The 17,368-nt window shown below is 38.3% G+C and overlaps 1 protein-coding gene across 1 annotated transcript in view; it reads right to left on the reverse strand.

The window, feature by feature from the left end:
* Nucleotides 1–17,368, reverse strand: part of TSPAN3 (tetraspanin 3) — a 30,227-nt gene that overhangs the window by 3,655 nt on the left and 9,204 nt on the right. Inside the window, exons 2-6 of the mRNA XM_045448996.1 lie at nucleotides 12,317–12,508; nucleotides 12,024–12,098; nucleotides 6,808–6,909; nucleotides 5,778–5,930; nucleotides 5,430–5,513 (exon numbers count right to left, since the gene is read on the reverse strand). Coding sequence (XP_045304952.1) covers nucleotides 5,430–5,513; nucleotides 5,778–5,930; nucleotides 6,808–6,909; nucleotides 12,024–12,098; nucleotides 12,317–12,508 — 606 coding nt within the window. The remainder of the gene's footprint in view (nucleotides 1–5,429; nucleotides 5,514–5,777; nucleotides 5,931–6,807; nucleotides 6,910–12,023; nucleotides 12,099–12,316; nucleotides 12,509–17,368) is intronic.

Genomic DNA, 17,368 nt, shown 5'->3' on the forward strand with positions numbered 1-17,368 from the left:
GGAAGATATACAGAAAACTGGTTATCAGTGGTTAACACTTGATGAGGGATGGGGAGAATGGGTCTCAAGAACTAAGGTAAAACTGAGAGGGAGACCTACATTTTACTAAATTTAAATAATCTGAAAAAAATTCTATCAAATGGGTAAAACTTTCAAAACTTTCAGAAAGTTAACAAGACTTCATTTCCTCTAAACCAAAACAAAACCTAGCCACTCAAGAATTAGCTTCCCAAGCCTTGGTTTAACATGTTAAAGAAGAGTTACTTGAAATATTTAAGAGTGTATCAGAATCAGCCCACTAGATTTTACCTATGTGGGGGCCCAATGTGAAGTGTTATTCACTTATGTTTTTAACTCACATTAATGAGTAACTGACAGTCAAGAAGCAGCAGGAGGAAACAGCAGTCTCAACCTCCTTCACACTTGGCAATACAGACCAGAAAAAACCGACATGGCTTTGGGAAACAGTTCTCTCTGAAAGTTTGCTCTTGGTGATCCATCTTGAGGACATGCCAACTTTGTAAGACTCCAAAGACAGACAGTTCCCATTTTTCCCATATTTACTTTGCAGAAAGCCTTACCCTAGCAAATACTTGATATCGTCAAATCAAAACATAGATTTTTGTCTATTATTATGACCAGATCTTTTAAATATAAAATTCCTAATTGATCAATTGTTAATTTAAGAGGCTGGTGACACTCAAAGAAGTGAAATAGCTTGCTGATTAAAAAGACAACAAAATAAAGGGACACCTGACTGGCTCATTGGTTGAGTGTGTGACTCTTGATCTCAGGATTGTGGGTTGGCCCCCCACATTGGGTCCAGGGGAGATTACTTAAAAATAAAAACTTAAGGGGCGCCTGGGTGGCGCAGTCGGTTAAGTGTCCGACTTCAGCCAGGTCACGATCTCACGGTCCGGGAGTTCGAGCCCTGCGTCAGGCTCTGGGCTGATGGCTCAGAGCCTGGAGCCTGTTTCCGATTCTGTGTCTCCCTCTCTCTCTGCCCCTCCCCCGTTCATGCTCTGTCTCTCTCTGTCCCAAAAATAAATAAACGTTGAAAAAAAAAAATTAAAAAAAAAAAAAAAATAAATAAATAAAAAAAATAATAAAAATAAAAACTTAAAAAAAAAGGCTAACAAAATAAGAAGTGCAGCAAAATCCTAAAAATCTTTCTCTGACATTAAAAAATCCTGTTTAACAATTAATTAGTATTTTTCAGGTTTTTTGTTTTTTGTTTTTTTTTTTAATGTTTATTTATTTTTGAGAGAGAGACAGAGTATGAGCAGGGGAGGGGCAGAGAGACAGAGAGGGAGACAGAATCTGAAGCAGACTCCAGGCTCTGAGCTGTCAGTACAGAGCCCAATGCAGGGGTCAAACCCACAAAGCAGGAGATCATGACCTGAGCCAAAGTCAGACGTTTAACTGACTGAGCCACCCCGGTGCCCCTGTTTTTTGTTTTTTTGTTTTTATCATTTTGGTCCCATTCAAACCTAGATCATTTAACTAGACTAGAGCAAGAGTTAACACGTGTTTTCTGTTTTGTTTTTTTTTTATTAAAAAAATTTTTTAAATGTTTATTTACTTTTGAGACAATGTGAGAGACAGAGTGCAAGCAGCAGAGGGGCAGACAGGAGACACAGAATCTGAAGCGGGCTCCAGGCTCTGAGCTGTCAGCCCAGAGCCCAACGCGGGACTCCAACTCACGAACTGTGAGATCATGACCTGAGCCGAAGTCGGACGCTCAACCGACTGAACCACTCAGGCACCCCTAGCACATGTTTTCTTAAAGGGCAATATAATGAATATTTTAGGCTTTGTAAACCAAGAGACAAAACTGGGTCTCTGTCACAACCATGTAACTCTGCCACTGTAACACAAAAGCAGTCACAGATAATGCATAAATGAGTGTGGCTAACACAAAAAGAGGTAGTGGGCTAGACTAGTCCACGGGGCCTACTGATGGCCAACACGTGAACTACAGGCTTTTATTGGTAAATTAGGTTCATGAAAACATTTCTTCTTAAATTCACTTTTACGCGTTAGAACTTCAACAGAATGCAGTACTTCATTCAACAGAACATGGTACTTAACAGTACCAAAAAGTACTCTCAAATTCAAAGGAAACAATGCTTCCAACAGTTTTGATACAATACTACCAAAAAGTATCTTTCGATCTTTAACATTATTTTTCAAAGTTTTATTTACTTAAGTAATCTCAGGGTCATGGGGTTTACCCCAGTGGGCATGGAGCCTGCTTAAGAATCTTTCTCTCCCTCTGCCCCTTCCTCTCAAAAAAAATAAGAAAAAGAAAGTAATCCCTCACCCAACATGGGGCTCAAAATCACAACCCCAAGATCAAGAGTTGCATGCTTTTCTGACTGAGCCAGCCAGGCACTCCTAACATTATTTAGAACTATATTTCCTATGATTGCTCTTAGCTTTCTCACTTTAGAACCCGAAGGAAAGTGCTAATGATATTTCAATGTTATTACATTGTGTATTTTATTAAGCTGAAGTGTCAGTTAACTGTTAGGTTGCATAACAGGATTGAGGAATTTAATCTTTTGAAAACCTTAATTCTTCACTTTCTAATTCGAGGCAGAGTACAATGGGCCAGGGTTCAAGCTTCAGTGATGGTCATTAGTCATACCAGCCTTGCTCCCCCTCATTTTCATGGCCTTTAAAACAAAGCAGAGGTGCCTGGGTGGCTCAGTTGGTTAAGCGTCTGACTTCGGCTCAGGTCATGATCTCGCGGCTTGTGAGTTCAAGACCCGCATCAGGCTCTGTGCTGACAGCTCGGGCCTGGAGCCTGCTTCGGATTCTGTGTTTCCCTCTGTCTCTGCCACCCCCCCAGTCTACCGCCGCCAGCTCATACTCTGTCTCTCAAAAATAAATAAATGTTAAAAAAGAAATTAAAAATATAATGCAATTACGAAGGAAACAGGGACTGGAGACTCTCCAAGTGTCCTTTTAGCTCCAACTCAATCAGGATGAGCATAAAAGTACACTTTGGGTTGTTTTTACCTTTGCTCTGGTTTTCCAAACCCAGGGCACCAATCTACATCAGATTTTGAGTATCAAATGTTTAGGTACTCTTTATAGGTTTATAGGTACTCTTCAAAAAAAGAAAACATATTAGGGAAAATTCTTTCATTATTTCTAATGTATGTTTTTTCCCTTAAAACCAAAGTTTAAAAATTTTCAAACCATTAGCATTTGAATCTGTGAAAGCTCTGAATCCTTGACTTAGTTTTGCTGAACTGAACACATCAAATCTTTATCAGCCATTACTTAAATAAGGGTAATTTAAGTATAAAATGCATAGGAGAAGGCATACTTAAAAATTAAAAGACTAGCTAAAATATTTATTAGCCCCCAATGAAAAATATTTAATGAATAAATATCTGCCTGGTTAATAAGCTTAACAAAATGAGGGATGAAGCTAAAGTAATGATGTGCATCAGTCTTCCTTATACATACTGTATATTTCATGACCACAAGCACCTTACAGTTTCAAAGCTTTTTTTGCTGCATGCTAGTATGTGCTGATTTATTAACACAAATACGATAATTAAGAATGCACAGACCAGGATTTCACTTGGGAAGAGACTTCCTTCATGTTTCATTATTTTTAGCTAAATGAATATGTTTGGACAATCAAAATATCATCCCTGCTTATTAACATATTACTGCTATGCTGAGCCACAAAGTAAATGCTTAGAAGGGCAGAGACCATAGCAAATAAAGAGCTAGGCTTTTAAATGAATCATTTCAAAGCTGTTTGAGTACCAGCAAAGTAAACAATCACCTTTAAGGCATTTCTCATTAAATACACTAGCTTTTCTTCAAATACACAGACAGCAGGCAATCTAAGCAACTTACCTTTAAACTAGCAATTACGTTGGTTTTATCTAACAATTAAAAGATAACTACACTTTCTTAAAATAGATTCTAGGCCTGAAGCATATTTCAAAAACAACCAAAAGAACACTCTGAGAACTAGATCTGACACAAAGGATTCTCAATCATTTTAATTTTTAAAAAATATTTTATTTATATTTGAGAGAGAAACAGTGCATGAGCAGGGGAGGGGCAGAGAGAGATGGAGACCGAATCTGAAGCAGGCTCCAGGCTCTGAGCTGTCAGCACATGTGGGGCTCGAACCCACGAACTGTGAGATCATGCTCTGAGCCAAAGTCAGACTGACTCAGCCACCCAGGTGCCCCGGATTCTCAATCATTTTAAACAGTTGGTTATTCTCAGTTGTAAGATTCCTCTAAGATGTTCCTCTAACAGAATCCCTAAGATACATTGTATATGAAACTAGCAACGTAGGTAGTTGTACAGAGCAGAAAAATAGCTATCTTTATTTGTTTTCAGGTGAGGGCTAAGGATGTGGGTGAAAGGGATTTTTTGGTGAGGGAGGGAGGAAGGAGTAGATAAAGTGAGAGGTAATTAAACAATTACCAGCTCCTATGCATACACCATTATTAGGTGGGAAAAAGATTGTTTTCACTGGTAGAAGTTGGGAAGACAAGTTCTCTCAGCTACCAACAATGATATGGTATACTTTTGGATGTGCCAAGTGATGTCACAGACTCCTTAATGGCTATTAGTCTGATAAAACTAAGCCCAGAAATACAGAAGAGGTTAGAACCTCATTTTCACTTCGTCTTTTCTGTAAAGCAACTCAATTGCTCCTATCAGCATAAGAGTCTAGTGTTGTAGTAGGAGTTCCTGATGTACATATATGGACATATAAAACCATGAGGACAGAAAAATAAGAACCAGAAGAAGAAACAGTACAAAAAGATTGAAATGAAGCTTTCCATTTCCATAGTGAAATAAAGCAGTACAATTTTTAAAAATTCTGTGAAGTTCTATTAAAATACCTCCCAAGAATACATTAGGGCAAGAGTATGTATTTTTAATTTTTTTTTTTTTAACGTTTTTATTTTTGAGACAGAGAGAGACAGAGCATGAATGGGGGAGGGGCAGAGAAAGAGGGAGACACAGAATCAGAAGCAGGCTCCAGGCTCTGAGCCATCAGCCCAGAGCCTGACGTGGGGCTCGAACCCACGGACCGTGAGATCGTGACCTGAGCTGAAGTCGGACGCTTAACCGACTGAGCCACCCAGGTGCCCCGGGCAACAGTATGTATTTTTGAAGAGGCCACTCACTAGTCAAGTAAAGAAAGTAAAGCAAAATCTCCTCAAACCTAGTCCCTGCATCCAGATCTCTGGTTTCTTGGAACCATTATGGGTCTAGGACTAGAGACAGGAAATGGAAGACATTGGAAATGGACGGCCAGTACCTCAATGACTTCCAAGTTATCTATATACACAAAGATTAAATGCACTTAATGATTAAAACCATTCATGGTTGACATCAGAGAATGAGCACATTCTGATAACAACCCCTGTGCTTACCTGAATAGCTGCAAATGCCAGTGCTGCCCAGATAACATGCATCATGATTTCTTGTAGCTTCTTCACAACTAGAGCTTCACATCCCTGAAACACACAAAGTCATCCTCAATAAAAGTCTTTTTTTAAAGTGAAAGCTATAAGGTCACATATCACTACTCAGTGGCAGAAATGGAAATAACAGAAACGCAAAGAAGGAAAGACAGTGTATTTAAAAATAATTTACAGTAACATAAAACAGCATAAAGACAAACAAAAGAGTGTAGAAAAGAAGTTCTAGGTAAAGATAGTTCACAGAGACAACCAGGTTACCAAGCCAGATTCAAGTCTTGGTCAAGAAGCCAAACTTACCTCGGCATAGAGGTCGGAGGGGTGGGCCAGACTGCCATTACAGCTGCTGGCGGTCTCTCTGCAGCAGCTAAGAGGGACACTCTGGTTTTTGGTTTCTTTGAACCAGTCTGTATTTTCCCAGTCTGAATAGTTGTGAATTCCACAACAGTGCAGCTAGTGGGAAAGAGAACAGAAATATTAGTCCTCCTAAGACACACAGATCTGTGTTGAACTTTAAAATTCTGTGCACTGCAGAACTTTAAGCTACTCTAGACCAGTTAAGTCCAATAAAACTTTCTGCAATGATAAGAATGTTCGGGGTGTCTGCTTGTTCAACATAGTAGCCACTAGGCACCTGAGGTTACTGAGCACTTACAACGTGGCTAGAGTGACTAAAGAACTGGATGTTAAATTTTAATTAGCCACTAGTAACTTTAGAAATTCTACATGAAAAGCATATTACCCACAAGGGGTAATTTATAGCTAAGAAAAATCTTCATATCTTACATGTTAAATATTATTTCCAATGATAATATATTTCAAATATTTTCTCCGAAATGTCTGGGATTTGCTTTAAGATAATCTAGCAAAAGATATGTGGGGTAAAAGATGAAATACGATTAACAAAAAATTGAAAATTTTGAGGTAGGTTTATGGATATAAGGATCTACTATACCAGTCTCTTTACCTTCACACATTTCCAATTATCCATAATTTTTTTTAACAGTTTTGTCTATTATCTTTTCTTGTCTTGCTTTCTAAAGGTATATGAAGACCTCTTACCTCCTTGAAGTCCCTTGAGGATCCCATCTTTCCTGTGACACATACCTCTCTTCCATTATCACCTTTCTGACTAATTACTTTTTTGGTAAAAAGTCACTAGGTGACAATGGAAAAAACTTTTCAAGAGTGAAGGTGAAAATATTAGACACACCATGAAGCTATCCATGGCTACAAAAATACATGTTTAATTTACACAGTAATAGCTGAGTTTAAGGTTGACCCAACAGTGACTGGCCCTCAAAATCGAATTCACCTGAAGAGAGCTCACCTGTCTCTGAACATAATCAATAGCCCGGCTAGCGGCATCAGGGTTCGTTCCATTGTAGGTCTTATACACTTTCTGAATGCTGCGGTCAACCTCATTTTCCACCTGAATCAAAACAAAGAATTCGGTCCCTTAAAAATACTGGTAAAATTAACATTTGTCAAGGCTCCAGCTAAGAAACCTAACTGACATGTATGCAGAGTTGCCAGATATCTTTGTGAATTTCTTTTAAGAAAAAAATTTTTCTCCCTGTCTCCACAGAGATTCAGGTAAAAATGCAGACATATTACATCACACACTATAAGCATTCAAAGAGAAGACTGTGTGCAAGACAGCAGATTAACAATCTATTCAAGAGAGAGAAAGCAGCTGAACCCTGAGACAGATGTCCTAAATTATAAATGAACTGCCTTTCTTTTCAAATAAGCTTTCAGTGGGTTGGATTTACTCATTTTCCTTTCCAAAAGTAGATTAAAAATAAAGACCTCCCCCCACAAGATACTTTTGGAACAAATACCAACATACTTTCCATTTTATTTATTCAATGTTTCTATTTAGCCAAATACATAAAAGTAATCAGCAGGTGAAAAAAATCAGTCTTTACAAGTAGCATTTTATGAAAAAGGTGCAGTTTGATGTTATATGAATTAGGCGACAGGAAATAAACTCTTCATAACTTATTTCTGTCAATCACTAAATGGCAAGAAAAGTACCATTTAGTAAAATTTGTTTGTACCAGATTCTCCTTACCCTTCTAAGATGATTAGACCTACTTAGTAATTATACCAGTTATGTGATTTAACTACAAGGTGATAACCAGTAGGGGCAAACCCAATACATTCTTTTTTGGGGCACAGTTACCTGGTACCTTATGTATCAATGGTTTGAAAATTAGATTGGCATATTATGCCTTTGATTTAAAATTATAAATTACAGTAACAATACTTCTCTTTTATTTCTTAAGTTTATTTATTTTTGAGAGAGAGAGAAAGAGAGAGAATCCCAGGAGAGTCCAACACAGGACTTGAACTCCCAAACCATGAGATCATGACCTGAGCTGAAACCAAGCCAGCACCTCTATTATGTCTTTATCATAGCCCTAAAGTTATACCCCAATTAATTACTTTAAGGCAGCCTGTTTAGCCTTAAATGGTACTTAGGTGGAAAGGAAAAGCAGGCAAATAGAAAAGGCGAAAGAAAAGGAAATGACTAAGAAAGAGGAAAGAGGGGCAAGATGGGAATGGCTGGCAACAGCTGCCTTGGTTTTCAAGTTCGCAGGACCCTCATTCATCAGGATGGGCACAGAAGGTAGGATCTCAACTCATAATCACCTTTTTCTATGTCCAGAACAAAGGCTTTTTTTTTTTTTTTTTAAAGTGGCAATGGAAAATGAAGTCCTCAATTTCGCTCTAAAAAAGAAATCAGAAAATGTGTATTTCCCCCTTCCATACCGGGAATTTATGGGCTGAGGAAATCTGAACAAACTTCTCATTCTGAGGTAATTTAAAGAAAGTTAAATACTCACAAGTTAGAATAGTAGAACACTTCGCTATATTAAATAAGATTAGAAGTCTTGACTTGTAATTTTTTTTTTCATTCAACAGATCCATAAATTCATTAACATTTATTATGCCAGGTGTCTTGCCACTGCTGGACAGTCAAAGATGACTGCCTTGCCCTTAAGAAGTTTGGAGTCCCCAGGCTAGATCTTTTTTTTTTTTAATTTTTTTTTTCAACGTTTATTTATTTTTGGAACAGAGAGAGACAGAGCATGAACGGGGGAGGGGCAGAGAGAGAGGGAGACACAGAATCGGAAACAGGCTCCAGGCTCTGAGCCATCAGCCCAGAGCCCGACGCGGGGCTCGAACTCACGGACGGCGAGATCGTGACCTGGCTGAAGTTGGACGCTTAACCGACTGCGCCACCCAGGCGCCCCCCCAGGCTAGATCTTTAAAAGATACACTGTAACAGAATTCAACAAGGGGGAAACAGAAAACTATCTTGTCCAAAAGTTATTACTTGCTTGTTGATTTAATGTTTCAAATTCCTGCCTCAAATGAGGAAAGTGAATTATGATCAGGTATTACAACAGCCTCTAATTTAAGTTCCAGAAGGATTTTACAAAGGGCTACAACATCTCCCTCATGTGGAACAGTCACTAGGGTATGCCTATAAAGTTCAGTTAAGGATTAGCTGGAAATTCTGTATGAACAAATCAATCAAATGTAATAGTCTGGGGTTAGAGGTAGGCCTGGATGAATCAAATTTTAAAATGAATCCTTCCTTCAACAGAGAGCTGAAATGTAATATAGATGATAGCTGAATATTCCCTAGCATGTCTTGGGTAGAGACTATATGAAACAGTAAGAAAACCCTTTGGCTGATCTCTACCCTGAGTTCAGAAATTTATGTCATATAATTCATTAATTTATACATATAAAACCCATGTTGTTCAAAGGTCAACTGGGTGTATATATATGGGTACCCATATACATATGTTTGTCAAATACAGATGTGAAATCCAAGTAGGCCATCTATGATTTTGACAAGGTTCTAAAACCATTCCTCTCGAATATTTGTGGAATGAAAGGACCTAACCATGACCCTAAACTGACTTTCACATACTCTCTCCATCCAAGGAACATATTGTTGTTGTTGTTTTCATTATTATCCTACATGTAAAAATTAGTGGTAAATGCAGTTGTACTATAGTTAACAAACGGAGAAGCCTCCCATGCATGGTCAGGAGTAGTTGGTTGGTTAACTGAGGCTTTTAGAAAAAGTACAGGCTTTTAGAAAATCACAGGCTTTTAGAAAAAGTACATATTTTCAGGGCACCTGGGTGGCTCAGTCAATTAAGTGTCCAACTCTTGATTTCAGCTCAGGTCATGATCTCAGTTGTGAGTTCGAGACTCGCGTCAGGCTCTGTGCTGACAGTGCAGAGACAGCTTAGGATTCTTTCTCTCCCTCCCTCTCTGCTCCTCCCCTGCTTGTGCCCTCTCTGTTTCTCCCTCAAAAATAAATAAATAAAACTTTAAAAAAATGAACATTTTCATTTAGCTTAAAGCACAGAAATGTGTATTTCACACCAATTTTAAAATACAAGCCTGTCTTTGCTTTGCATAGGATCCACTGATTAGAGCTCTTTATCATTTGTTCTGCACAAATCACATCCTTAGTACATTGACAGTGACTTCCAGTTTGGGTTTCTTTACACTGCAGAGACATTGCAACACAATCAAAGTGTAGAATTCTACTAATTATTAATAAATTTCCCCTAAATTTTTACAGTAATTGTACTCATAGCTGATTTGATCAAAAATGTTTTAGTGATTGACTAAATCACTAATGTTTTAGTGATTGGGCCTGGGTGGCCCAGTTGGTTAAGCGTCCGACTCTTGATTCTGGCTCAGGTCACAATCTAACAGTTTGTGAGACAGAGCTCGAGTCTGACTCGGCACTGACAGCACAGAGCCTCCTGGGGATTCTTTCCCTCTTTCTCTGCCCCTCTCCCACTACACACACACTCTCTCTCTAAGTAATGAAACTGAAAAAAAAAAGTTGTAGTGACTTGTTTTTACCAAGTCTCTTCAAATTATTCAATTTTCTTTTTTTCATGTACTCATTTTCTTAGACTTCATCAATATTTAATTAACCACACAATTACACTAACAAGTACTTGGGATTACACTTGTATCAGGCCTAACAGTTCTCAGTCAGACCTGGTTCCTTCCCCATGTTCTCTCACAGACCTTTCCTCTAACAGAATCCACGTATACTGAATTCCATCTTTGCATCTGCTTCTCACAAGACCCCAACTGACACAGCACATGACACATTGTAGAAAAAAATTACTGTAGCAGAAAAATACTTTAAAACTGAAATAAACAATCAAATAAGCTTACAGGAGACTTCCTGAGATCAGAATCCACATTAAACACAACCTTTTGACACCTATATAGGTAACTTCAATGGAAAGAACTATTCAGAAAAAAGAGCCTGAAATGTAGCAGTATTCTTAAACATAAAACAAAAGCTCAGTTCTCTAGTATGTACTCTTTATTAAGCCAGGAAACTGGACTTGTGTGTTCACTACATGTATTTTTTCTTTTCTTTTTTTTAAATTGAGGTATAATTGACATCTAACATTAGTTTCAGCATGGTTCAATCTTTTTATATGGCAAAATGATCACAATAAGTCTAATTAACTCCTTTACCATACATAATTATAAAAAATTTTTATCGTGATGAGAGAACTTTTAAAAGTTACTCCCTTATCAACTTTCATATATGCATTACAGTATTATTAACTTAGTTGCCATGCTGTACATTACATCCCCATGACTGACTTACTTTATAACTGGAAGTTTATACCTTTTGACTCCTTTCACCCATTTCGCCAAAGCCCCCACATCTGGCAACCACCAATCTGTTCTGTATGCAATTTCTTTCTTTCTTTTTTTTAATGTTTATTTATTTCTGAGGGAGGGGCAGATAAAGGAGATGTGGACAAAAGAGCTGAAGCGGGCTCTGTGCTGACAGCAGCCAATCTGATGTGGGACTCGAACTCACAAACTGTGAGATCATGACTGCGCTGAAGTCAGATGCTCAAGTGACTGAGTCACCCAGGGCCTTCTCTCTGTGCAATTTCTAATTAACTTCAGATTTTTTTTAAGTTTATTCATTTTTTTGGAGTGAGAGAGTGAGAAGGGGAGGGGCAGAGAGAGCAGGAGAGAGAATCCCAACACGGGGCTTGATCTCACAAACTGTGAGATGATGACCTGAGCAGAAATCAAGAGTTAAACACTTAACTGACTGAGTCACCCAGGTACCCCAACTTTAGGTTTTTTTTTTTTAATTTTTTTTTTCAACGTTTTTATTTTTTTTTTCATTTTTGGGACAGAGAGAGACAGAGCATGAACAGGGGAGGGGCAGAGAGAGAGGGAGACACAGAATCGGAAACAGGCTCCAGGCTCTGAGCCATCAGCCCAGAGCCTGACGCGGGGCTTGAACTCACGGACCGCAAGATCATGACCTGGCTGAAGTCGGACGCTTAACCGACTGCGCCACCCAGGCGCCCCAACTTTAGGTTTTTAAAGCAGTGACTAAACTGGAGTTAAGGCATAAGAAAATGTTTACTTTGATAAAATGAGTTTGTTCTATTTCACCCGAAACACTTAAACTGCCTTTTAAAACATGAACTAGAGTAGACAACATACCTTTGCTCTGTAAACGTATCCCAAAACCACTACAACAACTTCTGTGACAAAAACCAAAAGGAGGATGATGACAAACTGTAAAGAAGAAAACATTGTCAAAAATTAAATACAAATTTAAAAAACTGATAAAAAACAGTTACCAGAGGTAACTGCTAGAAGACAAGTGCTAATTCTGTTCCAATTATAAGAGCCAAAGAGTCTATGGAATTTTATGTTCAATTCAAGCCAGTAACACAAATGAAATATTCCCACATATTATGATGACACATGCAGTCAATAAAGTGCTAACTTACTGTGGCAAGTCCGCAGCGGCTTTCTCGGATTGTGGCACAGCAGCCAATTAGCCCAATGATGAAAAGCAGGGCTCCTACAGCTATGATCACTACAGCAGGGATGAGAGTGTACACATCTTCAAAGAAGTGGTCATAGTCATCGTAAGTGATAAAGACATAGGCTCCCACATAGCATAAAATGCCAGCTGCCCCCTGTAGAAAACAAGATCAGAGCACTGGTAAAAGTCTCTAAGCTCTGATAGTAAAATGTTCCTACTACTTCTTAGTAGGTTATAATTTAATGAGATTTGCCATCACTTTTAAATCTACTTATACACCTTTTTACAGTGAAGCCAAAAGGTCTATTATTCATTAGTAAGAACATTTCTTTACTAAAGTTGAAAAGTTTCCCAAACACTACCTTCTTTTCAATAATTGATGGCTCAGTTAAGACCAAGAAATCATGAATACAATAAATAATACTGACAAAAATTACCCCCCAAACACACAACAAAGGCTTATTTCTAACTCAACTAAACCTCCACCACAGATCAGCGGGGTGGTGGGATACCCCTTTGCTCATTGTAGTTGCCCTCAACGAATGAAGAAATTATGCAGAAGTGGCAGAGCCAGGATTTGAACCCAGGCAATCTGACTCCAGAATCTGCATTTCTAACCTCTATCCACCCACTGGGAAAAAGAAAACATAATAATTGCTAGTAACCTTGATATCCATTTTCAAAAAGCTTACTGTCCCAAGTCAAGACTGTGAAACAGTAAAGTCAGAAAGCTCAGTTAACTAAAGAACTTTGCAAACGCTTAGATTTGTTCTTTAGAATGGTGCTTCTCAAACTCTAAGATGAACAGGAATCACCTAAGGATCTTATTAAACTGCAGACTCTGATTCAGTAGGGCTGGGGCTGGGCATGGGACTCTGCATTTCCAAGTTCCCAGGTGATGCTGCTGGTTCTTGGACTACACTTTGAATAATAAGGTTTTAGAGCACCTAAAGGGAAAGTGAATGTAGAAAGTCATGGAACAGAGATATGCCTTATTTCAGCTCTGCTCCAGATACCATTCTCCAATTGCAGAGTTTTACATGCATTCTCCTCTCTATTGTTATCCATTTTGCTATCATTGTGTACCTGCTCAATGCCTAATGCTACTTGCTTATATGGGAATGATCAAATGCAGTGTGAGGCTAAGTGTTAAAATATTTGGCGGAACGAGCTACAATTTGTAGAGTACTTTGAGACTTTCACAACAAAAGAATTATTTCACTATCCTTTAAAATTTAACACATAGGGGTGCCTGGTGGTTCAATGAGTTAGGCATCCAACTCTTGGTTTTGGCTCAGGTCATGATCTCACTGTTTTGTGAGTTTGAGCCCCACGTTGGACTCTACACTGAGCGTGGAGCCTGCTTGGGATTCTCTCTCCCTCTCTCTGCCTCTCCCCACCCCCTCAAAGAAATAAACTTAAAAAAAATTAACATATAAATCATTAACCTCCAAACTAGAAAATAGCCTTCTACAATGATACTAGAAATATCATGAACTCTCTCACATGAGAGAGTTTATTTATGTCTAGGGGACCCATTTAGCTTGGGCAAACCAGATCAAGACATTAGCTTGTTTAAAATCAGGATGAGGCAAATAAAATAAAGCCCCTGATGAACAAAGCTGCTCTTCCTTGCTACTCACCTCAGATTCCATTACCTTTCAAACACCCTGAGAGAAAAGTTATACCCAAATGTACCACATATTCTCACTTCTGTACCTCTCTGCTGCTCTCTTTGGAATGCCCTCTCCACATCTGCCTGAGAACTCCTTGTCCCCACTAAAATGCAAATTCTTGACCTTTTCAGTTTTTCAGGCTGGATTAGGTGCCCTTTATCCACTCACCCCCTACATGGCTCTAACAGCATTTATTACAGCTGTTGCAACTACATTTATCTCAGCGCACACACACACACACACACACACACACACACACACACACACCCTTATTATAACTACAGGTCTCAGTATACCTTTAGGGCACAAACTTTGCTCATCTGTGTTTTAGCCCTGTAACACCACCCAGCACCTAAAACGGTGTTTGGCACAATCAGTCAACATTTATTGAGTACAATTCATTTCATCCTTTCCCTTGAAATCACACCCCTGCCCCATTTTTATCATTAGCTTTGGTGTTTTTTTTTTTCTCTTCAGTCTAATATGTATAGTGTTCAGTTCACTATTCAAACATGATTTGGCAACTTAATCTAGCTTACTAAATTCCTGATGGCCATCACATCTGGAATAGATTAGTTTATAAATGCTGCACTTAGAGCAACCATGCCTGTTCAAAAGTTCTCAGAGTTCACTGACATAGTTAATCTGGGGGTATATTATTATGGGATGAAGGCAGGTATAGGAAAGGGAAAAGAAGAAAAGTAGCTTAACTAATGACAGAAGTACATGGACTACTGAACATTCTTACCAAATACTACTTTTTCTTTGGTATAAAAAAACTATATATCTGCAATATAGAAACACACACATGTATGTATACACATATTTTGCTAAACACTTTCAGTGTTCAACTTATTTAGAAGAAATCCTAAATACAAATTAATCAAATTGTGTGCAATTTGTCTTCACTAGTCATCTTTCCATCCTTTGGATTCTTAGCTTTTCTTACACTAAAAGGCAATATTTATTTCTTAAAAGGCTTAATTAAAATAAACACAATGGGGCGCCTGGGTGGCTCAGTCAATTAAACTACTCTTGATTTTGGCTCAGGTCATGATCTCAAAAGTTCCTGAGTTCAAGCCCCACATTGGGTTCCACACTGACCTGCTTAGGATTCTCCTTCTCCCCCTCTCTCTTTGCCCCTGCCCTGCTTGTGTGCATGCATGCTCTCTCTCTCTCTCTCCCTTCCTTCATCTCAAAATAAATAAAACTTAAAAAGTAAAAAATAAGTAAAAAAAAAACCCCTCCATTTTGAGATTCTAATAAATGAAATTTTAGTCTACAGAAATATGAGTGAAAACAAGATAAAACTGGAAAATATATGTACTCAGCAATTAATCTGAAGCACAGACACTGAAATACTTGCATTTTAAATACAAAATGATGAGTTTTCCACCTGAAGAGACTCACACTTGGTGCTGCCTGGGAATGGGCCAAGGGAAATGCTTCCTGTGCTGCTACCTTTCACCCAGACTGAAGCACTCAACTGAAAGTGAGACTCTGAGGAAGCAGAAAAACAAACCAACAGCAGATACAACCAGACATGTAACAAATGCGATGAAAGGCTAGCAGGAGATGCCATTTGTAAGGCTGCCTGTTTTTTTTCCTAATAGACTTGTGAGCAGTATATTTTCCCAAGCTGCAAACCAGTCAACATCCAATTCACACAGCAGAGCTGAGAACATAACAGAACTCTATTTTGAACACATAGTGGGAAACAACTTACTAGTTACACACCAAAGCAGAAACTGTGCTGATTGCTGATATGAGAGCATATAAATCACATGACTTGGAAACACAGGCTTGTTTCCTAAATAGAAGACAACTTCAAAATTTTCTTTTAATGACATCTGTATAGGGTCTATATCTTAAGTTGCATAATAAACAACTTTATGAGGGGTGCCCGGGTGGCTCAGTTAGTTTAAGTGTGCAACTTCTGATTTCAGCTCAGGTCATGATCTTGCTATCATGAGATTGAGCCCTGTGTCAGGCTTACACTGAACGTGGAGCTGCTTGAGATTCTCTCTCTCCCTCTGTCCCTCCCCCACTCACACTCTTTCACTCTCTCAAAAATAAAACTTAAAAAAATAAAATGGAGAAAATTCAAAGAAAAAATAAACTTATGAAATGACAAGTTTCTTTAAAAATATAGGGTAGGTGTCCTAACAATAGATGAAGACCTAAAAACAACAATAAGAAACTTCTTTTTTTTTTTTTTTTTAAATTTTTTTTTCAACGTTTATTTATTTTTGGGACAGAGAGAGACAGAGCATGAACGGGGGAGGGGCAGAGAGAGAGGGAGACACAGAATCGGAAACAGGCTCCAGGCTCTGAGCCATCAGCCCAGAGCCTGACGCGGGGCTCGAATTCACGGACCGCGAGATCGTGACCTGGCTGAAGTCGGACGCTTAACCGACTGCGCCACCCAGGCGCCCCAATAAGAAACTTCTTTAATGACATCTAACCATCAGTATGAAAGACATAGGTAGAGTTGTATGGTAAATGGAGCAATAAATAATTCTGAACTAGTATGCATAGGGACTTTGTTGTCACACATGTTTAATATAGGAGTTATGGCTATTAGAAAGGTTAAAAGGTGAGCTGGGTTAAATCCTGCTTTTGAAGGGTCAGGATGGGATTGGGATCTATCAAAGGATCAGGACTTTGCCAGCAAAGCAGCTGCAGAGGGGGAGGAGGTACAATAGAAAAGGAGATGAAATGTAGAACTTGGAAGCAACTGCACTGCACTGCTTTAGTCATCGCTGAAAAAAATCTGAGCTTATAAGGAGGATTTGTGCCAGGACAGTATACTAAAAATATTCATCCTTTTTACAAAGAAGTGAAGGGAAATTTAAAGGAAAGGCTGAGGGTTGAAACTACCAAAAGAATAATTTTTTACCTTTTAAAAAACGGATGCCATAAATTAAGTCACAGAATTTTAAAATTTTAGGAGAGCCAGTGTTTTTCCACACCAAGCTGTTCCTCTAAAAAATAAAGCTATCTTGCTATAAAATTTTGGGGGGTTCCAAAAAATATGGTATTCATTTTATCCTTTAACCCTTCCACTACATACGCACAAATGTAAAATATCTTCTAAAGTAAAAAAATTTCATTCTTATACAAGATTGTTTTTTCTATAGTTTAGACACTACATAAACTATAGTTGTCTATAGTTTATAGTTGTTTTGGGTTTTTTTTTTTTTTTTGTACTTTTCAAATCCTCTGTGAAAGAAACAGCTGATGAAATGCTGAAATACACAAAACTACTAAATTCTTTAATTTCCTAAGGAAGAAGGAATATGAAACAAAAGGGGGCACATGAACTACAGGGAAGCTTG

The sequence above is a fragment of the Leopardus geoffroyi genome, chromosome B3, assembly GCF_018350155.1.
Source record: "Leopardus geoffroyi isolate Oge1 chromosome B3, O.geoffroyi_Oge1_pat1.0, whole genome shotgun sequence".
In the NCBI taxonomy this organism is placed as follows: Eukaryota; Metazoa; Chordata; class Mammalia; order Carnivora; family Felidae; genus Leopardus; species Leopardus geoffroyi.